Below are 26,774 nucleotides of genomic sequence, written 5' to 3' on the forward strand. Positions count from 1 at the left end.
TTTTTTGAGACGGAGTCTTGCTCTGCCACCCAGGCTGGAGTGCAGTGGCCGGCTCTCAGCTCACTGCAAGCTCCGCCTCCCGGGTTCAAGCCATTCTCCTGTCTCAGCCTCCCGAGTAGCTGGGACTACAGGCGCCCGCCTCGTCGCCCGGCTAGTTTTTTGTATTTTTTAGTAGAGACGGGGTTTCACCGTATTAGCCAGGATGGTCTCGATCTCCTGACCTCGTGATCCGCCCGTCTCGGCCTCCCAAAGTGCTGGGATTACAGGCTTGAGCCACCGCGCCCGGCCGCGGATGCGCCTATTATGGGAGACTGGAGTGCAAGGGTACCATCTTGGCTCACTGCAACCTCCGCCTCCCAGGTTCAAGCGATTCTGCCTCAGCCTCCTGAGTAACTGGGATTATAGGCGTGCGCTACCACGCCCGGCTAATTTTTCTATTTTTAGTAGAGATGGGGTTTGGCCATGTTGGCCACGCTGGTCTTAAACTCCTGACCTCAAGTGATCCGCCCGCCTTGGTCTCCCAAAGTGCTGGGATTACAGGTGTGAGCCACCATGCCCAGCCTGGACTTGCCTTTTACTTCATCCATGGTGTCTTTTGAAGAAAAAGATTCTTTAGAAATATTTTTTCTTTCATAACTTGTGTTTTATGTATTACTTTCAAGATCCCAACTACATCTAGTCCTAAAAATAGTATCCTACCTATTCTAAGTTTTTGTGTTTTTTTTTTTTTTAAATCAACTTAATTGTAGTGTCATTGCACACTGCAGATAAACTGCACATGTTTGAAGTGAGTAACGTTGTAAGTTTTTTTGTCTTGGAGCCCTGAGGTAAACTTTTATTTCTAGCTGACAGGACTTCCACACCCATGCTCCTCTCGGCACCTTTCACCCAGCCCAAGCAGCGGCGGCCCAGTGCAAAAGTGCCGTGGCCAAAGGGGTGGGAGACTCACTCCGCATTCTAGGCCGGAGAAGCGGGCGGGCTTGGGATGCCGGCAGGAGGCAGTGACTCTCCCCAGGGCACAGGCTCCTTTCCGCCCTGACGCTGATGCTCGTCTGGCTGCCTCCCGTTCCTTGGCATCAAAATACCAGACGACGGTGGCGCACTCTGCGGCCTCACCTCGTTCGGTCCCGCCCAGAAAGACCAGACGACCAGAAAACCAGAAGCCGGTCACAGCGACCGCGAGCCTCAGCGTCCACGCGGGTTACCTGGGTAACGCGCCGCTTGGGCTCGGCGCCCAGCAGATGACAGGGGAACCCTGCCAGGCGGCAAGCGCCTCCTCCAGCCCCGGAGGCCTCCAGCTGTGCACCCGCCCGCCCTCCCTCCCTCCCACTGCGGTCGCCTGCATGCGTTTTGACAAATACCTAAACCCACAAAACCATCACTAGCTCTGGTTTCCCAGGACTCTTGAAGCCCCTCCGTTCAGCATTCCACGCCCCTCTGCCCTGCTTTCAAACCACCGCCAATCTTTCTGTTATATATATAGATTAGTTTGGATTTTCTAACACTTGTATATAAATGCAGTGACACATTTGAGTGTACTCTTTTGTGATCTGGCTTATTTTACTCAGCATAATTATTTTGAGATTATCCATTTTGTTGCATATGTAAGTAGCTCATTCCTTCTATTGCTGAATGGTGTTCCATCTCATGGATGCACCACAATTGTTAATCACGCTGGACATGTGAGCTGTTTCTATTTGGGGCTGTTAAAAATAAACTTATGGCCGGGCGCGGTGGCTCAAGCCTGTAATCCCAGCACTTTGGGAGACTGAGACGGGCGGATCACGAGGTCAGGAGATCCAGACCATCCTGGCTAACACGGTGAAACCCCGTCTCTACTAAAAAATACAAAAAACTAAAACTAAAAATAAAATAAAATAAAATAAACTTATGTGAACATTCGTGTACAAGTCTTCCTAAGGACACACATTTCCTTTCTTGTTGGATAAATGCCTAGGAGTTGAATGACTGGATCATATAGGAAATGAAAGTTCTTTTTTCTTTCTTTCTTTCTTTTTTTTTTGAGATGGAGTCTCACTCTGTCACCCAGGCTGGAGTGCAGGGGCCCGATCTTGGCTCACTGCAAGCTCCACCTCCCGGGTTCACGCCATTCTTCTGCCTCAGCCTCCCAAGTAGCTGGGACTACAGGCGCCTGCCACCAGGCCCGGCTAATTTTTTGTATTTTTAGTAGGGACGGGGTTTCAGCGTGTTAGCCAGGATGGTCTCCATCTCCTGACCTCGTCATCCGTCCACCTCCGCCTCCCAAAGTGCTGGGATTACAGGCCTGAGCCACCGCGCCCGGCCACTCCTGGGACTCTTAATCTCCAGGCCGTGTTTTATTTTCTTCTAGGTATTTATATTTCCATGAAGCATCTGCTTTGTTTACTGGCGTTTGCCCCATGAACATGGGCTTCCAAGGGGCTAAAGCCCTATCAGTCCCTCTCACTGACGTGCTCCCACCCCAGTGTCCAGAACAGTGCCTGTTACATATAGGCCCTCAATAAAGAGCTGTTCAGCAGATGCATGGTGGTCAGGCCCAGGCCCCTGGAGGTGGGTCCTCCTCTCCTTCCTTAGCTCACACTCTCCTGCTGCTTCTTCCGCAATGGGCAGCTTCACCTACCCTGAGCTCAGTCCCAGAGCTGAGGACCTTCCTTGCATCATGATCTCACCCCCACCTGATTTTCAGATACAAACAGAATATATGTGGAATCCTACTATTCTGGCACATGGTTACATTGTAGACAATATTAAAACTTATGTATATGAAATGTACTTATGTAATGTTTCGTTAAAGTATATGAAATATAGGACACATTGATACTAATTCCTTGTTTTTCTTTTTCTTTTTTTTTTTTTTTTGAGACAGAGTCTCACTCTGTTGCCCAGAGCAGGCTGGAGTGTGTTGGCAGGTCTCGGCTCACTGCAACCTCTGCTTCCCCAGTTCAAGCCATTCTCCTACCTCAGCCTCCCAAGTAGCTGGGATTGCAGGCACGCGCCACCATGCCTGGCTAATTTTTGTATTTTTGATAGAAATGGGGTTTCACCATGTTGGCCAGGCCGGTCTCAAATACCCGACCTCAGGTGATTCGCCTGCCTCAGCCTCCCAAGTCTGGGATTACAGGCGTGAGCCACCGCACCCAGCCTACTTGTTTTTCTTCAGTTTACATATAACTGAGCTTTCTTTTTATTTCCTTTTCCTTTTTTTTTTTTTTTTTTTTTTTGAGACGGAGTCTCGCTCTGTCACCCAGGCTGGAAAACGAGTGCAATGGAGTGATCTCGGCTCACTGCAACCTCCTCCTCCCCGGTTCAAGTGATTCTCCTGCCTCTGCCTCCTGAGTAGCTGGGATTACAGACATGCGCCACCACGCCCAGCTAATTTTTGTATTTTTAGTAGAGACGGGGTTTCACCATATTGGTCAGGCTGGTCTCCAATTCCTGACCTCTGCGTGATCCGCCTGCCTCTGCCTTCCAAAGTGCTGGGATTACAGGCGTGAGCCACCGCGCCCGGCCGACGTCCTGTATTTTTATTTGCTAAGTCTGGCGATCCTAGTCTGGGACATAATCGTACTAAACATATTTATATTATTATTATTATTATTTTTATTTATTTATTTATTTATTTTTTTTTGAGAAGCTCTGTCGCCCAGGCTGGAGTGCAGTGGCCAGATCTCAGCTCACTGCAAGCTCTGCCTCCCGGGTTTATGCCATTCTCCTGCCTCAGCCTCCCGAGTAGCTGGGACTACAGGCGCCCGCCACCTCGCCCGGCTAGTTTTTTTGTATTTTTTAGTAGAGACGGGGTTTCACCATGTTAGCCAGGATGGTCTCGATCTCCTGACCTCGTGATCCGCCCGTCTCTGCCTCCCAAAGTGCTGGGATTACAGGCTTGAGCCACCGCGCCCGGCCAACATATTTATATTAAAAACAATGTTTTCACATACTACTCTTGGATACTGTAAAAAACGGTTGCGTGTCTAGAACGTCCTCGTTTTGCCCAGCGGCCGCATCCTACATGCGCATCCCCGCAGCCGCCCCCTTCTCCACATCCCCTAGCAGCGCCCGCTACGCTGCGCGACCCGTTGCCAAGGCGACCGTAACCGCGGCCGGAGGTTACTGGAGGGCACGGCGGGGGCGGGGCGCTCATTCCAGGCGGCTTCTGACTGGCCCCGGCCGCCTCGTGCGTCACAGCCCCGCCCCTGCCTGGGAGTCCCGCGGCGCGTGACATGTAGCCGACGCTCGGCGCGCTCCAGCGGACCAATGGCGGCCGCCCGCGGCGCGCGGGGCGCCGGGATGGGGTCCGCCCGCGGCGTTGGGCGCGCTCGCCAGCCCAGGGGTCGCCATGACTGAGCGGCCCAGGCCCGAGCGAAGCCCGCGCGCGGTGAGTCCGCCGCGGCCCATCCGTCCCTCCGCCCGCCAGAGCGTCCATCGGGACGCCCACCCGGGAGTGGCGCGGCGTCGTGTCGGCGGGAGCTGGCTCGGGATTGCGGGCCAGGGGCGCGCGTCGGGGGAGGAGGGCCCGGGCGGGGGCGGACCGGGCCGGCGTTCCAGAGCCCGTCCGGAGTCCTGAGGTCGCCGGAGGGGAGGGGAAGGCTAGAGGCCACGCGGCGCGGGGCACTTGGGGGCTAGGGCCGCCCCTTCCTCAGGGACCCCGACCCCCGTTGGCATCCGCCTGTCAGTTTGAGGCCGAAGCCCCTCTACGTACCCCCTTTGTCCACCCAGACACCGCTCGGCCGCGTCCAAGTTCTCTCTTCTACACCTGATCGGCATCCCGTGACCTATCTCCCTCCTGAACAGCTGCCCCGGACCCATCTCCCTCCCTACCACCCCCCGGGCCCATCCCCCACTGGAACAGCAGCCCCCGACCCGTCTCCCTCCCTACAAGCTCCCCCCCGCCCCCGGCCCATATCCCTCCTGAGGAGCCCCCGCGACCCATCCCCAACCCGACCAGCCGTTGTCGCTGCCCCTCCCCCGTGTTCCCAGTGCACACTTCCCCAGCCCATTTATTATGGAGCTCCCCCGAGTGGCATCCTAAGCTCCCAACGCCCTCCCCACTCTAAGCCCCCTTCTCAGAGCCAGAGCCATTCACTGACTGTCGCAGGGAACACATCTACTATGTCACTAAGCATCGGCCATCAGGGGCAAAGCCCTTTCACCCATCCCCACAATAGAATTTGGGGCTGGGGCTGCAGATCTCAGTGCTCATGTCAGGTGAACCTGGCCCTTCCACAGGCACTGAGCCCTCCAAGTGACACTCACACACACACATCCCCAGCATTAATCCCAGACTCCCACCAAAGTAGACCTCTAGGACCCCAGGGCCACCATAGCATTGCCCATGGGGGGCCCAGATCCTCCTCACCAGCCATGTAGACCTCAGTCCCCTCCACATCATCGCAGGCCCTCTTCATCTTCCGGAAGTGGCCCCCCATCAGTCCTGGACTCTCATCAGCTCAGGCACCCCCACATTGGCCCAGGTTTTCCGTCAGCCCCCATATAGACCCCAGACACACCCATGAACCTCTGGTGCCTTCTGCTAAGACCTCCTCTTTACCCTCATCCTGGATAAACTTAGCCTCTCCTCCCACAGACCCCAGCCCAAGACCCTGGAGGATGCTGAGGGGCTACAGCCCCCCTCCCTGGAGTCTCCAGGGTGAGCTGCCATGAGCACCTGAGAGAGTGTAAGGTCTGAGGCCCCAGGGCAAAGGGACTTCTTGAACCTGTGGAGCTTCAAAATGGGCCTTTTTTTCTTACTCAAAACTACATATATAAAAGCGTGAATACAACATAAGAGAGCATTTTTGCCTGTGGCAGGGAAGTCCAAGCTGGTAGTTTCCCAATCAGGGTGCGGGTGGCTGGGTACGCTGACTGGAAGATGGCTGGCTGGGCACAGTCCCCGTGAGTTGCCTTTTCTGCCACCCTGCACCTCTCCTTTCTCCTGGATTGTAAAACCAGATGCACAAGAACTGTAGAGTGTGTGAAAAATGCAGCAGAGGATGAAGAGGGAAAAATCCCATGGAATCCCTCCTTTTCATTTGTCATAAGCATTTCCCATACGGTTAAAAATGCTTCCTAAAGATTTCTTGTTTTGTTTTTGTTTTTCCATGTTGATGAAGGTCACATGGGATCCTGACACCATTTGGAGGAGATTCAGAGAAGTATGAAGAGCACAAAGCACTTGGCTGCCCCCCGTGGGCCTCTTCCCAGCACTCCCTTTCTATGATACTCATGCATCATCCTGCATCCCACATTCCCTATGTCTCATGTCATCTGTACATCGTGTGTCTACTCCCCATGGTCATGTCATGGTGTTGTGTACTGGACACAGTTGAATACTCCCGTCACATGATGGGGAAGGTAGTTGATCCCACCACGTTCAACTGTTGGGCACTTTTGTAGTGAATCTTGGTGCCTGAATCTCACATCTTGCACACAATCTACCAAGTGTTCTTGATATATAAGTGGCCACAGTGCTTTCCAGAAAGGTCGTGACAATTTATATTCTCACCAGCAGATCAGTCCAGGGTACAATAGTTAAAGACAAACAACCAAAACCTCCCTGCTTATTTTTATTTTCACAACTTTTAATGTTTTCTTCAGTTATATGTTTACCATAGTGGGCTTGGAAAATGTACAAAAGGTAACTTCTTTTTTTTTTTTCTTTTTTTTTTTTGAGACAGAGTCTTACTCTGTCACTTAGGCTGGAGTGCAGTGGCACAGTCTCACTGCAATCTCTGCCTCCTGGGTTCAATCTCACTGCAATCTCTGCCTCCTGGGTTCAAGCGATTCTCCTGCCTCAGCCTCCCAGGTAGCTGGGATTAGAGGTGTGCACCACCACACTGGCTAATTTTTGTATTTTTAGTACACAGGGTTTCGCCATGTTGGTCAGGCTGGTCTCGAACTGCTGACCTCAGGTGATCCACCCACCCTGGCCTCCGAAAGTGCTGGAATAACAGGTGTGAGCCACCGCACCCGGCCACAAAAGGTTATTTTTTAATTGCCCTTCCCACTTTCCCTCTCTTTTCAGAGTCTCCAGTCTCCTTTGCCCTCTTCCTGGTCTCCTCTCCCAACTTGGACTTGGTAGGAAAGGCAGGAAGACAGCAAAGATAACACCATGGGCAGAGCTGCTGCTGCTGGTGCTGTCATCCATTATTATGTAGCCCACCTGGCTACTTCCATTTAAATGGAATTTAAATTTAAAATTCAGTTCCTATTTCAGGTGCTCCCAGCCACCTGTAGGTGGCTGCATGAGTAGAGAATGTTTACATCCCTGTAGGAACTGCGCTGGGCAGTGCTGGCCACACCACAGGGCAGGCATTTTTGTTCCCACAGCTCAGTCGATGTGTGTTGAGTGACTAAATGAGAGGGAGATAGATGCTAAACTAAGGGAAAAAGATATGTTCAGAAAGTCATAGGGGTTGTGAAGAGGGTGCCATGAGAATGATGGCTGGGATATCTGCAAGGGGAGGAGCTGGGGGGAAGGGGGAGGAGCTGGGGTGGGATGGCAGGTGCAAAGGTCCTGGGGCAGCCAGTGGCTTGAACTCAGTGCAGAGCAGCCCATGAGAGGCATGTGGAAGATAAGGTCAGGAGGTGGGAAGAGGTCAGGTTAGTTCCTTGGGGTGCTGGAGATCAGGACAAGGAAGCAGGGAGCCGAGGGGCATCCTGAGTATGGAGGGCCACCATCTGATGTGGCCCCTCTGTCCCTGCCCCTCTCTGCAGGCCCCTGATTGCTGACTGCCTGCCTGCCACACCGGCTCTGTCCAGAGCCACTGGGACTCGGGGTCCAGTCCACACACACCCCTCAGACAGGCCCTGTGGCCAGAGATGCTCCCACGGCCCAAAGCCCCTGCCTCCCCCAGACGCCCCCAGACCCCAACCCTGAGTGAGCAGGACGCAGACCCTGGGCCAGCAAGCCCCAGGGACACCGAAGCCCAGCGTCTGCGCTTCCGGCAGTTCCAGTACCACGTGGCGAGCGGGCCTCACCTCGCGCTGGGCCAGCTCTGGACGTTGTGCCGCCAGTGGCTGAGGCCCGAGGCGCGCTCCAAGGAGCAGATGCTGGAGCTGCTGGTGCTGGAGCAGTTCCTGGGCGCGCTGCCCAGCAAGATGCGGACCTGGGTGCAGTCACAGGGCCCCCGAAGCTGCAGGGAGGCCGCCAGCCTGGTGGAGGACCTGACACAGATGTGCCAGCAGGAAGGTGAGAGGCGCAGGCTCCGTGCCCTGGGACGGGCAGGGGGCCTGACGTCTCCGAGGACGGAACTGCCCTCCTTCCCGCCCGAATCACTCCCACCCCTGCCCGGTCCCTCCCGACCAGCAAACCTCTCCTGCACCGCGGCTGTGTTTTTAATTATTTTTACATATAAATGTGCTGCACGCCTCATCTGCCTGGAGTTTCTCACTCAGTGATTAAAGATGCCTCCATTTCCCATGCGTCCATCTGTCCTGTGGCTTTGTGTCCGCTGCTCCTCACCGGCTGCTCTCTGGGAAGGACGCTGCCCCGCCACTTCCTCCCAGCCACCTGCAGCGCCTCCTGCAACACTCAGGAATCCTAGAGATCCTTAAGCCCTCACAGGGCGCAGGCCCCATCGTTGGCTGATGGTGGGGAGAGACGCTTAGGTCTGCATCCCGACTCTGGGAGCTGGGAAATGTGGGGTTGAAACTGGGCTTCCTCCCTGTCTCCTCTCTCAGCTCCCTTCTCCCCTGAGAGGGCTTTGTCATCCTGCATCTTTGCCCCTGTGACCCCACGTGGAGATTCCATCCACCCAGGCCCCAGTCCCATGAGTGAGGCTCTTTCTTTCCTAGTGACGAAAGTGCAGGGATTGGACACCGGGAGGCCAAAAGAGGCAGCCACGAATGGTGAGAGCAGTCATGGCACTGTGGCCTGGGGAGGGCTTCCTCAGCAGGGCCCCAGCAAGGAGGGTATGCCAGGCAGCCACACTGCAGGAGCAAAGGCTGGGAGGGACAAGGGTAAGATCAGGGCTCAGAGAAAAGAGGGCTGGAGCAAGGGAGAGGAACAGGCTTTCCCTTTGCACCCTCCGACTACAGCTTTCCTATAGGCTAACGGTGACAAGCAGTTTGAAGAACACAGGGTCCAGGGTCCCCGTACTGCCTCAGGGCAGCCCGTGAGCTTTCCAGAGGCACAAGGGTAGCCCTGTAAGCTGCAAGGCAGGAGCCAGATGAATTGGCCCTTTGAACTCTCTGCTCCTGGGGCAGAGGGCCCAAGACCACTGGCTTCTGGTGCTCTGTGGACCTCACAGCCATCCCAGCCCAGAGCCACCCCTGCTAGGTTTAATGTTCCATGGTCACTCTCGAAATTCTTCATCGTTTCTGAGCAAAGAGCTCTATTTGTCTTCCATAGCGGTGGTCTGCTTTTTACATTCCATATTTTGAGCCTACGGAACAGTAGAGCAAGTATAATGAACAGCCCTGCACATGCCACCCAGCCCTATCAAAGCCCAACCTCCAGAAAGGCTGACTTGCAGTTGTTTTAAAAGAAATACCCATGGCCAGGCGCGGTGGCTCACCTCTATAATCTCAGCACTTTGAGAGGCCAAGGCGGGTGGATCACAACGCAGGAGTTCGAGACTAGCCTGGCCAACATGGTGAAACTCCGTCTCTACTAAAAATACAAAAATTAGCCGAGCGTGCTGGCACATGCCTACATTATATCCCAGCTACTCAGGAAGCTGAGGCAGGAGTGTCGCTTAAACCCAGGAGGTGGAGATTGCAGTGAGCCAAGATCATGCCACTGCACTGCAGCCTGGGCGACAGAGCAAGACTCTGTCTCAAAAAAAAAAAGGACTAACTAGTGGAGTTGGCTGAAACCCCGTGCACGTCTCCTAGTCCTGCTGGCCCTCACTCTGCCTGACACCCCCAGAAGTGGCCACGGTCTTGAATTTTTCTTTTTTTAATTAAAAAATAAATAGAGGGAGGGGTCTCACTGTATTGCCCAGGCTACTCTCAAACTCTTGGTCTCAAGCAATCCTCCTGCCTCAGCCTCCCAAAGTGCTGGGATTACAGGTGTGAGCCACCGTGCCTGGCCTGGTTCCCGTATCTTGACCCTTCTGTAAATGGTGTCCTGAACCCTGCTTCAGCAATCATCCTCTCTGTGCACAGCAGCCCCGGGGGTCTTGGGGAGCAGTAGGCTCACGGTCTCCGGGCCTCCCTAGTTGGTCAGTGTTGCAGTGCGTGTCCTTGTGGGCTTCTGGAGGCACACAGGGGTGTGGAGTGTGAGTGGAGAGGGTACTTGTCCTCAGCAGCCCTCAGTGTCACCACAGGTTCCTGCCCAGCAGCCACATGGAGGGACAGAATGACAGCCGTGCCGTCGCTCTTGCCTGCGCCTCAGGGATGCTGCAGGAATGTTTGGGGAAAGTCTGCCCTCCCCAGAAGGTCTGGAGAATTGGGGGCTCTGGGAAGAACAGGCCCCTCACGATCCCTTTCTCCCGCACAGTTCTGGTATCTCTGGACTCGGTCGAACACCAGGACTGGAGTTTCGGTGAGGAGGAAGATGGGAAGAGTCCAAGGTCCCAGAGAGAACCATCCCAGGTGAGCCTGGGGTCCCCTGCTCCGTGCTCCTGTACCCCAGGGCGTGCGTGACGGCCTCAAGGACCCCCATTCAAGGACTGTGTGAGGTTGTCCCCAACGTTCCCAAGAAGCCCGGCCTCCAAACTCTCCGCCTGCCCCACAGATTCCCCAACCTTCCTGGGGCTCAGTGCTGGGCGAGGGCAGTGAGTGCAGGTGTGTGTATGCCGTGCGCCTCTGGGCCTCACCCCAGCCCCTCCTGTCCTTTCCAAACCGCGCAGTTAGGACCCATCCTCCTGTGTCACCAGCACCAGATGCTGGGTGTGTTGAGAAAGTCCTGCTGCCCCTGATCACCTTCTCTCAGTGAACCCAGGATTCTGGGCGGGGCCAGAAGGAAACGCTGAGGGCTCCCCGGCAGCTAGACCTGCTGGTGCACAGGCTTCAAGGCGACGGGAGGGGCCCGGCTCGGTTGGGAGCCTAGCAGATCTTGGTGTGGCTGGAGAGATTAAAATCAGGGGTGGGGCCGTGCAGATGTGTGAGAGAAATACAGGGGTAACGGGTAAATCACAAAAGAACAAAAGTAAGAACCGCTAAGTGAGTAGCATGTGTTCGTATGATCAGGGCTACCGTGAGTTTGAACACTTTCTGCCCCTGGATCTTGGTATTGGAGCCGCCAAGGGAAACACAGCACGGTCGAACAATGGATGGAGGGAGGTTTTGCTCACAGAGCAGAGACGGGGGCAAAGCACCGTCTGCCCATGTAGCTGTCAGGCCCGGGCCAGCAGGTCCCTCCTAGAGGGGACCTGACCTCACAGTGGGGCTGTCTAGATGCCACGTGAAGCACACGCCTGAGCAGAACAAAGGGGCACACATTAGGAAACAGAGACCCCCATGCAAGGCACTGCACCCAGCACAAACTGCGGGGACCCCTTATCTCTTGGTAAGGAGATGTTCTAAGCCCAGGGCCCACTCTCAGGCAGCTGAGTAACAGGCTGAAAGACTGCACGTGTCTCTCCCACTGACTTAGTCCATTCTTGGTGCTATAACAAAACACGACTGGGTGTGGTGGCTCATCCCTGTAATCCCAGCACTTTGAGTGAGGCCTCACGGGAGGCTATAGTGGGAGGACCACTTGATCTCAGGAGTTCAAGAACAGCCTGGGCAACATAGCAAGACCCCATGTCAAAAAAAAAAAAAAGGCCGGGCGCGGTGGCTCAAGCCTGTAATCCCAGCACTTTGGGAGGCCGAGACGGGCGGATCACGAGGTCAGGAGATCGAGACCATCCTGGCTAACATGGTGAAACCCCGTCTCTACTAAAAAATACAAAAAACTAGCCAGGCGAGGTGGCGGAAGCCTGTAGTCCCAGCTACTCGGGAGGCTGAGGCAGGAGAAAGGCGTAAACCCAGGAGGCGGAGCTTGCAGTGAGCTGAGATCCGGCCACTGCACTCCAGCCCGGGTGACAGAGCGAGACTCCGTCTCAAAAAAAAAAAAAAAAAAAAAAAAAAAAAACCATAGCCAGGTGTGGGGGCATGCACCTGTAGTCTTAGCAACTCTGGAGGCTGAGGTAGGAGGATCACTTGAGCCCAGGAGTTCAAGGCTATAGTAAGTGATGACCACGTCTCTACACTCCAGCCTGGATGACAGAGTGAGACCCTGACTCAAAATACAAAAACAGCCGGGCGCGGTGGCTCACGCTTGTAATCCCAGCACTTCGGGAGGCTGAGGCGGGCAGATCACGAGGTCAGGAGTTCAAGACCAGCCTGGCCAGCACAGTGAAACCCCATCTCTACTAAAAATACAAAAAAAATTAGCCGGGCATGGTGGCAGACACCTGTAATCCCAGCTATTCGCGAGGCTGAGGCTGGAGAATCGCTTGAACCCAGGAGGTGGAGGTTGCAGTGAGCCAAGATCGCACCACTGCACTGCAGCCTGGGTGACAGAGCTAGACTCAGTCTCAAAACAAACAAACAAACAAAAAAACAGAGCCTGGATGGCTTATAAACCACAGAAGTGCTGGGCATGGTGGCTAATGGCTGTAATCCCAGCACTGTGGGAGGCCAAGGCAGGAGGATCTTGAAGTCAGGAGTTTGAGACCAGCCTGGCCAAACTCATGGTGAAACCCCATCTGTATTAAAAATACAAAAATTAGGCCGGGCGCGGTGGCTCAAGCCTGTAATCCCAGCACTTTGGGAGGCCGAGACGGGCGGATCACGAGGTCAGGAGTTCGAGACCATCCTGGCTAACACGGTGAAACCCCGTCTCTACTAAAAAATACAAAAAACTAGCCGGGCGAGGTGGCGGGCGCCTGTAGTCCCAGCTACTCGGGAGGCTGAGGCAGGAGAATGGCGTAAACCCGGAAGGCGGAGCTTGCAGTGAGCTGAGATCCGGCCACTGCACCCCAGCCTGGGCGACAGAGCGAGACTCCATCTCAAAAAAAAAAAAAAAAAAAAAATACAAAAATTAGCATGATGTCGTGGCGCACACCTGTAATCCCAGCTACTCAGGAGGCTGAGGCTGGAGAATCGCTTGAACCCAGGAGGTGGAGGTTGCAGTGAGCCAAGATGGCACCACTGCACTCCAGCCTGGGCAACAGAGCGAGACTCCACCTGGGGAAAACAAAACAAAACAAACAAACCACAGAAGCTTATTTCTCACAGTTCTGGAGACTGGGAAGTCCCAGGTCAAGCTGCCAGCAGATCCAGTGTCTGCTGAGGGTCGGCTGCCTCATTCACAGGTAACCTCACAGGGTGGAAAGGGCAAGAGAATTCTCTGGGGCTCTGTTAAAAGGGCACTAATCCCAGTTGTGAGGGCTTCAACCTCATGACCTGATCCTCTATCAAAGGCCCTACCTCCTAATCCCCTCTATCTATTTGGGGGTTAGGGCTTCAACATATGAACTTCATAGAGACAGAAACATTCAGACCAGAGCAGCAACAAAATCGAATCGGTTCCCCTTCCCTCTGGCACTGAACAGACAGGGCCATGTCCTCATTCTTCTTCAGACCGCAGGCCTCTCTCTCCTTCTCTGAATGATAACCTTGTCTCTCTTCTTTGTCCTCTTGAAAAATAACTGCCAATCCCCGGCTGTGTTGGGACCTCAATCCCTCCAGCACACTGTCGACACCTTGGGCAGCCCCAGGACAACCCCACCTCTCCCTCAGGGCCACCCAGCTTCCTTCATCCTTGACTGAGGTTGCAGGCCTCCCCTCCAAGCCCCCCAAGCCCTCTGTACCATCCACTCACAGCCTTGCAGCATCTTTGGTTTCCTCCATGTTTTCTGTTTTTTGGGGAGGGGGTATCTCACTGTTGCCCAGACTGGAGTGCAGTGGTACAATCGTGGCTCACTGTGGCCTCAAACTCCCAGACTAAGGTGATCCTCTCACCTCAGCCTCCTGAGTAGGTAGGACTACAGGTGTGTGCCCCACCACACCCAGATAATTTTTGTATTTTTAGTGGAGACGGGGTTTTGCCATGTTTCCCAAGCTGGTCTCGAACTCCTGATCAAGTGATCCACCCGCCTCAGCCTCCCAAAGTTCTGGGATTACAGACATGAGTCACGGTGCCTGGCCTTAATTAGCTTTTATAGATAATGAGTTTTAATCCATGAAGGTCCTGTTTTAACTGACATGTGACCATATTGTTTGAAATGCTTGTTCCCTGGTGCCGTAAAGAAATAGCACTTGAACATAAACTTAATTTCCTTAGCAAGGCCATTTTTACTTTCTGCAGAAAGGGTACAGTCACTAGCAGTTTTGCTATGAGAGTACACTGAACAAAGGAGACAGGGTCATTTATAACCTGATGTGTCCACCCTACTGCTGTGTCCGGTTTCCATTGGCTGGAAGGGGACCTTACATTCTGTATTTGTCCTAATTGGCTAGTAACTTAGAACTTTTTAAAAGAGGCGGCTAGGCACAGTGGCTCCTGCCTGTAATCCAAGCACTTTGGGAGGCTGAGGTGGGCAGATCATAAGGTCAGGAGATGGAGACCATCCTGACTAACACAACGAAACCCCATCTCTACTAAAAATACAAAAAATTAGCCCAGTGTGGTGGCAGGCGCCTGTAGTACCAGCCACTCAAGAGGCTGAGGCAGGAGAATAGCTTGAACCTGGGAGACAGAGGTTGCAGTGAGCCGAGATCGCTCCACTCTACTCAGCCTGGGTGACAGAGGAAGACTCCATCTTAAAAAAAAAAAACAAAAAAAAAAACTTTTTAAAAGAGGCAAAGACAGAGGAGAACAAAGGAAGGAGGAAGTAACTTGTGGAATGCTGAGAAAAGTAAAAACACCTTCAAATAAGGAAGAGAAACAAGCTATAACCTTGGACCAGTATAAGCATGCCAGGGTAAATATTTAGGCTAAATTGTGGGAGCTAAGAACATAAAGTACATTGATTTTTTTTTATTACAGCTAGCAGATATTTAAGAATGTTAGCACAGGTCTTTTAATAAATTTTGCTTCTTAAGAGAAGTTACGCCGGACGCGGTGGCTCAAGCCTGTAATCCCAGCACTTTGGGAGGCCGAGACGGGCGGATCACGAGGTCAGGAGATCGAGATCATCCTGGCTAACATGGTGAAACCCCGTCTCTACTAAAAAATATAAAAAACTAGCCGGGCGAGGTGGCGGGCGCTTGTAGTCCCAGCTACTCGGGAGGCTGAGGCAGGAGAATGGCGTGAACCCGGGAGACGGAGCTTGCAGTGAGCCAGGATCCGGCCACTACACTCCAGCCTGGGCGACAGAGCGAGACTCTGTCTCAAAAAAAAAAAAAAAAAACAGAAGTTACTATTTATTCCTAATTAGATGCAGAGGAAAGTCTGCACCTCTACTTTACTTTTTTTTTTTTTTGAGATGGAGTCTTGCTCTGTAGCCCAGGCTGGAGTGCAGTGGTCGGACCTTGGCTCACTGCAACCTCCACCTCTCGGGTCCTGGTTCAAGCAATTCTCTTGCCTCAGCCTCCCGAATAGCTGGGATTACAGGCACATGCCACCACGCCCAGCTAATTTTTGTATTTTTAGTAGAGAAAGGGGTTTCACCATGTTGGCCAGGCTGGTCTTCAACTCCTGACCTTGTTGTGATCCACCTGCCTCGGCCTCCCAAAGTGCTGGGATTAAAAGTGTGACCCACCGCGCCCAGCCTTACTTTATTTTTTACAATATGAACTACTTTACCGGGGAGTTCATGAAGTCCCATCATATCTGGCTAATTTTTAAGTGACAAAGACTTACTTTAATTTTTATTTATCATCGTTATTATTTTGAGACAGGGTCTGACTCTGTCGCCCAGGCTGAAGTGCAGTGGCCTAATCATGGCTCACTGCAGCCTCGACCTCCCAGGCTCAAGTGATCCTCCCACCTCAGCCTCCCAAGTAGCTGGGACTATAGGGACATGCCACCATGCCTGTTTACATTTTTCATATTTTTTAGAGACAAGGTCTCTCTATGTTGCCCAGACTGATCTCAAACTTCTGAGCTCAAGTGATTTGCCCACCTCAGCTTCCTGAAGTATTGAGATTACAGGTATTAGCCACTGGGCCTGGCCAAATTTTAATTTATTGTTTATTGTGTCAGAATATCTATGCCCAGCCAGGCGCGGTGCCTCACGCTTGTATTCCCAGAACCTTGGGATGCCGAGGCAGGCGGACCATCTGAGGTCAGGAGTTCGAGACCAGCCTGGCAACATGCCCAAACCCCATCTCTAGTAAAAATACAAAAATTAGCCAGGTGTGGTGGCTCACACCTTTAATCCCAGCTACCCAGGAGGCTGAGGCAAGAAAATCACTGGAACCTGGGAGGTGGAGGCTGCAGTGAGCCAAGATCGCGCCGTTGCACTCCAACCTGGGCGACAGAGCAAGACCCTGTCTCAAAAAAAAAAAGAAAGAAAAAAAGAAAAAAAATGCCCAATACAGCAATGGAGATGATGACTGTGAGAAATATAGGCCAAGCTACCGTGAATGTGAGGCATACCCATTTTTCAGATGTGATATGGTCACCTTCTCAAGAGTATAGAGCAGAGAAGGGCTCATTTAGGGGGACGGGGATGGTGTCAGAGGTTCCAGAGGGCACCCAAGGGAGGCTGAGACTGCACCGCCTGCGCCACCTGGGGGAAGTCAGGGTCAGAGGTGAGCACTGCTGCTGGCGCCGCCTACTGTGTTCTTGTGTCTGACACCAGCCTGAGGCAAGCCAGCCTGAGTCCCTAAGTACGAAGATGTGTTGGCATCAGGCAGTTGGGAGGAACCCTGCGTACCCAGTGTTGGTAACCTCATTGTCCTTAGACTGGTCACTCTATCATCATTCCCGGCAGATCTCTGTGGCCCCGGAGAGCCTCCCTGCTGTGGGGAGCTGCACAAGCCACCCAACACTTGCCAGCGTGACCCTGCTGCTGGGACACGGGCTCTTCAGGGTGGCTCTGTCTCAAGAAAAAAAATTTTTAATTACATATTTTATGACCACACTGGTATAAAGATCAATATATTCCAGGCTGGAGTAGTCTTTATGTTCGTTTTTTCCATTTAACTTTAAAATCAATTTTTTTTTCTTTTTTTGAGACGGAGTCTGGCTCTGTTGCCCACGTTGGATTGTAGTGGCCTGATCTTGGAACACTGCAAGCTCCGCCTCCCGGGTTCACATCATTCTCCTGCCTCAGCCTCCCGAGTAGCTGGGACTACAGGTGCCCACCACCACACCCGGATAATTTTTTTGTATTTTTAGTAGAGACGGGGTTTCACCATGTTAGCCAGTATGGTCTCGATCTCCTGACCTCATAATCTGTTTGCCTCAGCCTCCCAAAGTGCTGGGATTACAGGCGTGAGCCACCGGGCCTGGCCCTAAAATAAATTTAAAGATCATCATGAGAACCCCTCTCCTGCACCAGAACAAAGTTTCGTGGGCCGTGGTCTCTGTTGTGCATCTAACGGAGGCATCTAACCTGGGTAGACCACAGTTGTCGGCCACGGGTTTCCTCAGCTTCTGCGGGCAGATGTGCTGATCTGACTCCCTCTCCCATCCCAGACTCCACGTGGAAACCGCAGCTGCGCTCAGAGGCCATCCCTTCACCACACAGCAACTCAAAGGACTCTCTTTTTGGGTGGTCTAGGTGGGGAAGGCTGCTGAGAGGATCCCTGTTGGCGCTGGGTGTGGCTGTGGGGGGGGTTCAGCCGCAGCGGGGTGCCCCAGCATCCCTGAGTGAGCGGCACTTGTGGAGGGAGGGGCCTTAGGGCTTAGGCCTGGCGCCCGCGTGGAGCGACGGCAGCTCCGGGATGGGGCATTGATGGTGCTGGTGCGCGCCGGTCCAGGCATTCCCGCTGCCAGGGAGCTAACACTGCCTGAGGTACCTCTGCTTTTGAAGCCGCCGGGGATTGGAGAGTGGGAGCACAGAGGAGGCAGAGGTGGAGCCGCTCTGCGTGGGGCAGCCGGGCTCGCCAGAAGGCACTGTGGAGTGGGCACAACTGGCGATCGCTGAGCAAGTACAACCGCCTAAGCATCAGGACGCCTTTTGAGAACTGCTTCCTTAGGCGGTTTGGTCACCATGCGTACGTACATCGCAGAGGGCACTCACACACCTAGCCGGCACAGCCCATGGCTTCTAGGCTACCGACCTGCACAGCACGGGGCTGCACTGGATACTGTGGGTGACGGTAACACAATGTTGTGTATTTAAACGTAGAAAAGATACAGTAAAAATACAAAATAGAAGACAAATAGTACACTTGTATAAAGCACTTGCCAGGAAGGGAGCTTGTGAGACTGGAAGTTGCTCTGGGTGAGTCTGAGTGGTGAGTGAATGTGAAGGCCTGGGAAGTTATTGTGCTGTGGACTGTATAAACATGGCACACTGAGGCTACTAAACTGACAAATATATTTCCTTCTTCAATATAATTTATTTAACTGTAAGTTTTTGCTTTACTTTTTTTTTTCTTTCTTTCTGAGACAGAATCTCATTCTGTCACCCAGGGTGGAGTGCAGTGGCATGATCACGGCTCACTGCAACCTCAACCTCGCATGCACCTACAGCAGCATGCCCTTTTTTTTTTTTTTTTTTTTTTTTGTTTGAGACGGAGTCTCGCTCTGTCATCCAGGCTGGAGTGCTGTGGCCAGATCTCAGCTCACTGCAAGCTCCGACTCCCGGGTTCACGCCATTCTCCTGCCTCAGCCTCCGGAGAAGCTGGGACTACAGGCGCCCGCCACCTCACCCGGCTAGTTTTTTTTTTTTTTTTTTTTTGTATTTTTAGTAGAGACAGGGTTTCACCGTGTTAGCCAAGATGGTCTCGATCTCCTGACCTTGTGATCCGCCCGTCTCGGCCTCCCAAAGTGCTGGGATTACAGGCTTGAGCCACCGCACCCGGCCAGCATGCCCTTAACCCTTATGGTGTTGCAGGCTCAGGCCCCTGGGCTCCTTTAACAAGCAGGCTGGTCACTGAAGCACGAAGCTACAAAGATGACGCAGCACAGGGCATCCCCTGGGGCTTCAATGACAACACCTGCAGTGCTTAGGGTTTGCCCTGTGCCCTCTGGGTAGGGCGGCCTCCCCGCACTCGGCACTCGGCAGCATGGTCGGGCTGGCAGGGCGTGGGCAGGCAGTGTCCTGTGGCCACCTCCACGATCCTGCCCAGCCGGCTGTTTCACACTCATCTTTTTAAGATCAGGTTGGTTCCTGGCAAAAATGTCCCTCCAGGGGCCTCCAAGCATAGGATTTGGAAGACATAGGAACAGCACAGGGAGCCAGGAAAGCAGCTGCGCTCAGATGATGCCTTCTCCATTACTCAAAGCTTCTTTTTGTTCAGCCATTAGAGAAACTTGACAAAATAGGAGCAAGAGATATTTCTCAATTGTAAACCTTTGTGCAGGGACAGTTGGCTTCCAAAGGCTTTCAGATTTCAATTATTTGAGAAAGAAGTTTGTTTTAGATCCTTAATATATATATATATATATATATATATATATTTTTTTTTTTTTTGAGACGGAGTCTCGCTCTGTCACCCAGGCTGGAGTGCTGTGGCCGGATCTCAGCTCACTGCAAGCTCCGCCTCCCGGGTTCACGCCATTCTCCTGTCTCAGCCTCCCGAGTAGCTGGGACTACAGGCGCCGCCACGTCGCCCGGCTGGTTTTTTGTAGTTTTTAGTAGAGACGGGGTTTCACCGTGTTAGCCAGGATGGTCTCGATCTCCTGACCTCGTGATCCGCCCGTCTCGGCCTCCCAAAGTGCTGGGATTACAGGCTTGAGCCACCGCGCCCGGCCTAGATCCTTAATATTTACGAATTCTCAAAAAAATTGATGAATAGGCATTTTATAGCTTTAACCCTGCAAGTGTTTCCTAATGAGTATACTAACTGCCCTGGGGCATGTAGGTTAAGTGTAAATGATGTGGTTTGAGCCGAGTTTTCATCTGTAATCCCAGTGCTTGAGGTGGCCAAGGCCAGAGGATGACCCAAGCCCAGGAATTGGAGATAAGGCTGGACAATGGAGCGAGACCATGTTACTTTCTTTTTCTTTTTCTTTTTTTTTTTTCTGAGATGGAGTCTTGCTCTGTCGCCCAGGCTGGAGTGCAGTGGCATGATCTCAGCTCAGTGCAACCTCACCTCCTGGGTTCAAACGATTCTCCTGCCCCACAGACGAACGCCACCATACCTGGCTAATTTTTGTACTTTTAGTAGAGACGGGGTTTCACTACGTTGGCCAGGCTGGTCTCGAATTCCTGACCTCAAGTGATCCACCTGCCTTGGCCTCCCAAAGTGCCGGGATCATGGCATGAGCCACTGAGGCCAGCCCTTTTTTCCTTTTTTTGAGACGGGGTCTCCCCAGACTGGGGTGTAGTGGTGCAGTTACAGCTCACTACAGCCTTGACTGCCCAGACTCAAGTGATCCTCCCATCTCGGCTAGAATTACAGGCTTGAGCCACAGTGCCTGGTAATTTCCTAATTTTGTAGAGATGGGACTTAGCTATGTTGCCTACACTGGTCTTGAACTCCTGGTCTCAAGCAATTCTCCAGTCTCGGCCTTGGCCTCCCAAAGTGGTGGAATTTAAGGCACGAGCCACTGCACCTGGCCTTTAAAATTTTCAATCTTGACCGGGTGCGGTGGCTCAAGCCTGTAATCCCAGCACTTTGGGAGGCCGAGGCGGGCGGATCACAAGGTCAGGAGGTCGAGACCATCCTGGCTAACACAGTGAAACCCCATCTCTACATAAAAAATACAAAAAATTAGCCGGGCGAGGTGGCGGGCGCCTGTAGTCCCAGCTACTCCGGAGGCTGAGGCAGGAGAATGGCGTGGACCTGGGAGGCGGAACTTGCAGTGAGCTGAGATCCGGCCACTGCACTCCAGCCTGGGCGACAGAGCGAGACTCCGTCTCAAAAAAAAATAAATAAATAAAAATAAAAAAATAAATAAAATAAAATAAAATAAAATTTTCAATCTCTCCAAAGCCTCCAAAGTATTCTTTAGGTTTTTTTTTTTTTTTTTTTTTTTTTTTTTGAGACGGAGTCTCGCTCTGTTGCCCAGGCTAGAGTGCAGTGGCCGGATCTCACCTCACTGCAAGCTCCGCCTCCTGGGTTCACGCCATTCTCCTGCCTCAGCCTCCCGAGTAGCTGGGACTACAGGCGCCCGCCACCTCGCCCGGCTAGTTTTTTGTATTTTTTAGTAGAGACGGGGTTTCACCATGTTAGCCAGGATGGTCTCGATCTCCTGACCTCGTGATCCGCCCGTCTCGGCCTCCCAAAGTGCTGGGATTACAGGCTTGAGCCACCGCGCCCGGCCACTAGTTAGTTCTTCAGAAGTAGCTGGGCTCAATCCACCCACAAAAACCTTTCCGGGGGTTCTTTCCCTTTTCACGCTTTGGCTCTTTGTGGCAGGGGTGGGGGGTGGTCCTGTCAATTTGCCATCCAGCTTCTGTTCTTTCCATTCCAAGGCCCTAACAGCACTAGCATTTTGCAAAAGCACAAATACAAATCCCCTTGATCTTCCAGTAACTGTTTTAACTGTGCAGTCTGCAACTTGCCTAAGTCAAGACACATCACCAGATCTTTTTGCTTGTAACACTGTACCATCATCCTGCAGATGTTGGATCCCTCTGTGATTTCCTCTGTATTGCTTGCGGTACTCATTCAGGTCTTTGCTGGTGGAGGAGTTGTAGGCAGGGGGCTGCTGGTGCACACTCAGGGTAAGGAAGCAGTGTATGCTATGGAGTTGGATTTCGAATGGTGGTGGAAGACAGTCATTATAATTTTACGGGACCACGGTGGTGTGTGCGGTCCGTTGTTGACTGAAACGCCATCATCCCATGTGGGGAGCTGCCAGAAGCCTGTAAGGGTAGCTGCCTGAAGCCCTTTGGGGGTAGCACTCTAAGGTCCCTGAGATCACATGGGTGTAGCTCCGGGAGGCCCTGGCGGGAATGACTGTTGGAACCTCAGTGGTAAGTAATGCCAGTGTCCTCTGTGGAGCAAACTGCTGGGGTCCCTGGTGGTTCCCACCGTGTAGCTGATACTCGTGGCCTCTGCTTTTCTTCTTTGTTCACAGCGTTCTCCTGGCATCTCAGGCATGCATTATCTCACCAGAGAACTTTTTCATGTGGACATTCTCGGGTTTTTTCGTTTTACTCCACTGTGTTGCTGCAGATCTTCAATGGGTCCTTAAGCATTCTGGACTATTCTGGCTTGTGAATATCTATCTGTAGTTGATTTGTGTGTGGGTAGAGGGAGGGCGAAATGAAGGCTGGTATCTCCTACTCCACCGTCTTGGTGATGTTGCTCCACTCTTTCCTTTCTTTTTTTTCCAAAATAACCCAGCAACATTGCCCCAACTTAAGATAATTTCTGGCCAGGTGCGGTGGTTCACGCCTGTAATCCCAGCACTTGGGGAGGCTGAGGTGGGTGGATCACTAGAGGTCAGGAGTTCAAGAGCAGGCTGGCCAACATGGTGAAGCCTCATCTCTACCAAAAAATACAAAAATTAGCTGGGTGTGGTGGCACGTGCCCATAGTCCCAGCTACTCGGGAGGCTGAGGCACAAGAATCGCTTAAACCCAGGGGGTGGAGGTTGCAGCGAGCTGACATCGCACCACTGCACTCCAGCCTGGGTGACAAAGCGAGACCCTGTCTCTAGATAAATAAATAAAATAGAGCCATTAAGATAATTCCTTAAAAACAGTAAGTTGCCAGGCATTCACATTTCTCCTTTATTCTTGTTTTTGTTTTGTTTGAGACGGAGTCTCACTCTGTCACCAGGCTGGAGTGCAGTGGTGCAATCTCAGCTCACTGCAACCTCCGCCTCCCGGGTTCAAGTGATCCTCCTGCCTCAGTCTCCCAAGTAGCTGGAACTACAGGTGCGCATCACCACACTTAATTTTTGTATTTTTAGTAGAGATGGGTTTCACCATGTTGGCCAAGATGGTCTCGATATCCTGACCTCTTGATCCACCCGCTTCTGCCTCCCAAAGTGCTGGAATTACAGGCTCGAGCCACCATGCCTGGACCCTCATTCTTGTTTTCTTTTTCTCGGTTGCTTGGTTTGCATTAGGACTTTCCCAGGGTGTAACTGCGTCTCCCTCCCCTGTCCAATCTTCCCACCTGTCATCTCTGAGACAATAAACCTGGGTCCATCTCTGGAAGGATAAGAGCCCAGATCTGTGGCCAGTGGCTCACTGGGGCTATGGGGATGTGTTTGTATTTGAAGGTACAGATAGGGCCCGGGGAATGTCTTGGTTTCTGTGCCCGACCCACGTGTGCCGATAGATCCTCAGATGCCTCCCGAGAGTCAGGGGAACTAAGCATGCCCGTCTCCACACACACACACACAGGCCACCCACTCTTCTCTCCACGCAGCCCCTCTGCTGCCCTTGATTAGTCATAGACACCAAGGTGAGTGAAGTAGGGAGGAGGCTGACTGTCCACAGTGGCCCCCAGAAGCCAGGTACCGGAAAGAGGCGTAAAAGGGAGTCCCGCCTTTACTCTTGCAGATGATGGTTCCTCTGGTGACGATTTCAGAATTCAACTTGTTTTACAATCAAAACTAGCATTTGATAAGAAATAAAAATCAACAGCCCAGCCAAACACACCATCCACATACTCCCAATGTGAGAGCAGGAAGACTCCTGTGCCTTAACTCCCTTCCTGCCACCAGCTCCCTCTCTCCCTCCCTCCTCTGTCTCTAGCCCAGCAATCCCTCCACTCCGGTTCTGCCCAGCTGTTGGGAATCTTGGACAGTTTCCTGAGGTCCCTGTGCATCCAGTCAGGGTTGGGGCAGCAGAAAACGAAGACCCACTCAAGACCTTATCAGTGCGTGCTTGACTCCTGGTCTCTCTTCTCATGCTTTGTTTGACTCGACATACCACCTCCACCAACTTGATTTGCATTGATAAGTGTCACTGTGTTTTCCTTTGACACAACCCCATTGCAGTTTACCAAACCCTTGGTACCAGGCTCTGGGCATGTAGAACCTACATCCTCATTGGAAACCCAGAGAGCTAAAGCTCCTCAGCCAGGGTCACAGAGCGAGCAGAGCTGGAGCCTGGACACCAAGCCAAGCCCCTCTGTTTTGAATTCTTGCTCTTCAACCACAGCTCAGTCTCCTCCCAGGAAGTGGTGATCCCCGCTTTGGGCGGGACAGGGTTAAGTGCCTCAGAGGTCATAGGTCGCAGGTGGGATGTGAAGTCTGTGCAGTCGCCCACCTTCTCTGGGCTTGTGGGCAAGGACAGTGCAGCCTTGGGGGACGGGAGTTAGGAGCCCCAGCGGATAACAGTGACCTGAGCCGTGGCACAGGTCCCCTGGCTCCATCTTATGCTCTGTTGTCACCGTCCTGAAATGATCAATGATTTTTGAACAAGGGGATTTGCATTTCCATTTTGTACAGGGGCCCCTCGAATTATGTCTCAGGTCCTGGTAAGAGCTCCTTAGGAGTGGTTACTTATTTTTTTGTATAAGCGGAGTCTTGCTATGTTGCCCAGGCTGGTCCCAAACTCCTGGCCTCAAGCGATCCTCCAGCAGTAGCATCCCAAAGCACAGGAACAACAGGCGCGCCACCGCACACCGCCCTGGGAGAGAGCCTTTGGGGATGACGCCCGTTCCTTTGTTGTTCCGTGGTGGTGGGGAGGACGGCTCCTGAGGGGCAGCTGCCGAACAGTCCTGTGCTTGCCATTCCAGGCGTCTGAGCTGATTCTGGATGCAGCAGCAGCAGCCCCAGCACTCCCTGAGGAAAGTGAGTGGCTGGAGCCCACCCAGCTCCCGCAGAGTCTGCACACCAGGGCGGAGGCCGAGGCGCCCCGTGCCCCTGGCTTGCTGGGTGAGTCTGGCTCCTGCGTGGATTAAGGGTTGGAAATGGAGTTTGGGACCTCAACCCAAAGTCACAGACTTTGTTAATGGGTGGAGCTGGGGGCTTCGGTGGTGAACTCCACACTTCCCCCAGAAACCATGCACACCTCCTGTGGGGACTGAGATCGGGGGCCCCTAGAACTGCCACATACATCGTTCAGCCCACGAGAAGGGCCTCAGCCTCCCCACCTGAATGGCAGCCAAGGCAGACAGTCTGAGAGTGTTGGAGCACAGGGCTACCCAGAGGGCCAGCCAGGTAGGAACAAGGGGCCAGTGCTGTGGGATCTGCTCCCAAAACACATGACCTTCTTTTTTTTTTTTTTTTTTTGAGATGGAGTCTTGCTCTGTTGCCCAGGCTGGAGTACAGTGGTGCAATCTTGGCTCACTGCAACCTCCGCCTCCCAGATTCAAGCGATTCTCCTGCCTCAGCCTCCTGACTAGCTGGGATTACAGGTGCCCACCACCACACCCGGCTAATTTTTGTATTTTAGTAGAGATGGGGTTTCACCATGTTGGGCAGGCCCGTCTCGAACTCCTCACCTCGTGATCCACCCTCCTCGGCCTGCCAAAGTGCTGTGATTACAGGCGTGAGCCACTGCACCCGGCCACATGTGCCCTTGTGTCTTAAAGGACAGAACGGAGGGCACGGGGACATATTGAGCAGAAGAAGGGCCCAGACTTGGCTCAGTCACTGGGGTCCTCCACACCCCTGGGGGGCACAGGGAGATGCCAAAGCCGTCCACTCACTACAGGTGACCCGTCTCCCTCGCCCTCCACAGGGTCCCGGGCCCGCCTGTCTCTGAAGCCATGTATCTGGGACGAGCCTGAGGATCTTCTCGCAGGGCCCTCCTCAGATCTGCGTGCAGAAGGAGCTGTGATCTCAGGCCCCAAGGGTCCGAGTGCTCAGAGAATCAGTCCCCGAAGGAGAAACAGGAACACTGACCAGAGCGGCCGCCACCAGCCATCCCTCAAGCACACCAAAGGTGGCACCCAAGAGGCTGCTGCAGGGGTCTCGGCAACGCTGCGTGGGCCCCGGGGTGGGCGGCCCTTCCAGTGTGCCGACTGCGGGATGGTCTTCACCTGGGTCACCCACTTCATCGAGCACCAGAAGACCCATCGCGAGGAAGGGCCCTTTCCGTGCCCTGAGTGTGGCAGGGTCTTCCTGCACAGCTCTGTCCTTGCTGAGCACGGCAAGATCCACCTGTTGGAGCCACCCAGGAAGAAAGTCCCCCGGAGCAAGGGCCTCCGGGAGTCCGCCCCACCCAGGGATAGAGCCCAAGGCTCAGTGGCCCCTCGCAGCCCCAAGAGACCCTTCCAGTGTAGTGTCTGCGGGAAGGCCTTCCCCTGGATGGTCCACCTCATCGACCATCAGAAACTCCACACGGCCCACGGCCACATGTGAATGGCCAGCCTCGGGCCTTGGCCACCCTGGCCTGTGTCCCTGGGGAGCACCGATGGGCCCCAGAAGATGGGGGACATCCCCCAGCCCCACCAACCCCTGGCCACCATGGGACTCCTCTTGAAAGACACAGGCTGCTTCTCAGAAGATCCTGGACACCTGTTCCAGAGCCCAGCATGGCTTCCCAGGATCTCGGCTGAGTAGCAGCAGTTCCACAGCATAACCTGGTCAGTCCTGCACACTGTGTTTTGTAAGTGGCTTGAAGAGGAGTTTCATTCACGTCTCGTCTTTCAGAAGCCTTGTCCAGGTCTCCCTGTGAGCACCTGACTCAGGGGCAGACTCTGCCACTGGGTTTTCATTTCACTGTGGATATCCCTGAGGCCATGAGGGCGGGAGCCGGCCTGGGCAGCTCCAACTCCAGAGAAGGGTGCAGCTGACCCCGGCTGCCCTCCTGCCAGCTCAGCCCCCTTGGAACCTAACAGATAAACAGGGTTTTGTTTTTTTTTTTCCTTTTTTGGGAAACATAAAATTTACCATTTCAGTCATTAAAAACGCACAGTTCAGTG

The 26,774-nt window shown here is 53.3% G+C and overlaps 1 protein-coding gene across 1 annotated transcript; it reads left to right on the plus strand.

Moving 5' to 3' along the window:
- Window positions 1-4,242: 4,242 nt before the first annotated feature.
- Window positions 4,243-26,774, plus strand: ZSCAN1 (zinc finger and SCAN domain containing 1). Its single transcript, XM_010386971.2, has 6 exons — window positions 4,243-4,375; window positions 6,111-6,152; window positions 7,714-8,188; window positions 10,442-10,536; window positions 24,642-24,780; window positions 25,589-26,774. The coding sequence occupies exons 3-6, from the start codon at window positions 7,819-7,821 to the stop codon at window positions 26,209-26,211; spliced, it is 1,227 nt and encodes a 408-aa protein (XP_010385273.1). The 5' UTR covers window positions 4,243-4,375; window positions 6,111-6,152; window positions 7,714-7,818; the 3' UTR covers window positions 26,212-26,774.

Source organism: Rhinopithecus roxellana, chromosome 12, assembly GCF_007565055.1.
Source record: "Rhinopithecus roxellana isolate Shanxi Qingling chromosome 12, ASM756505v1, whole genome shotgun sequence".
NCBI classification, from domain to species: domain Eukaryota; kingdom Metazoa; phylum Chordata; class Mammalia; order Primates; family Cercopithecidae; genus Rhinopithecus; species Rhinopithecus roxellana.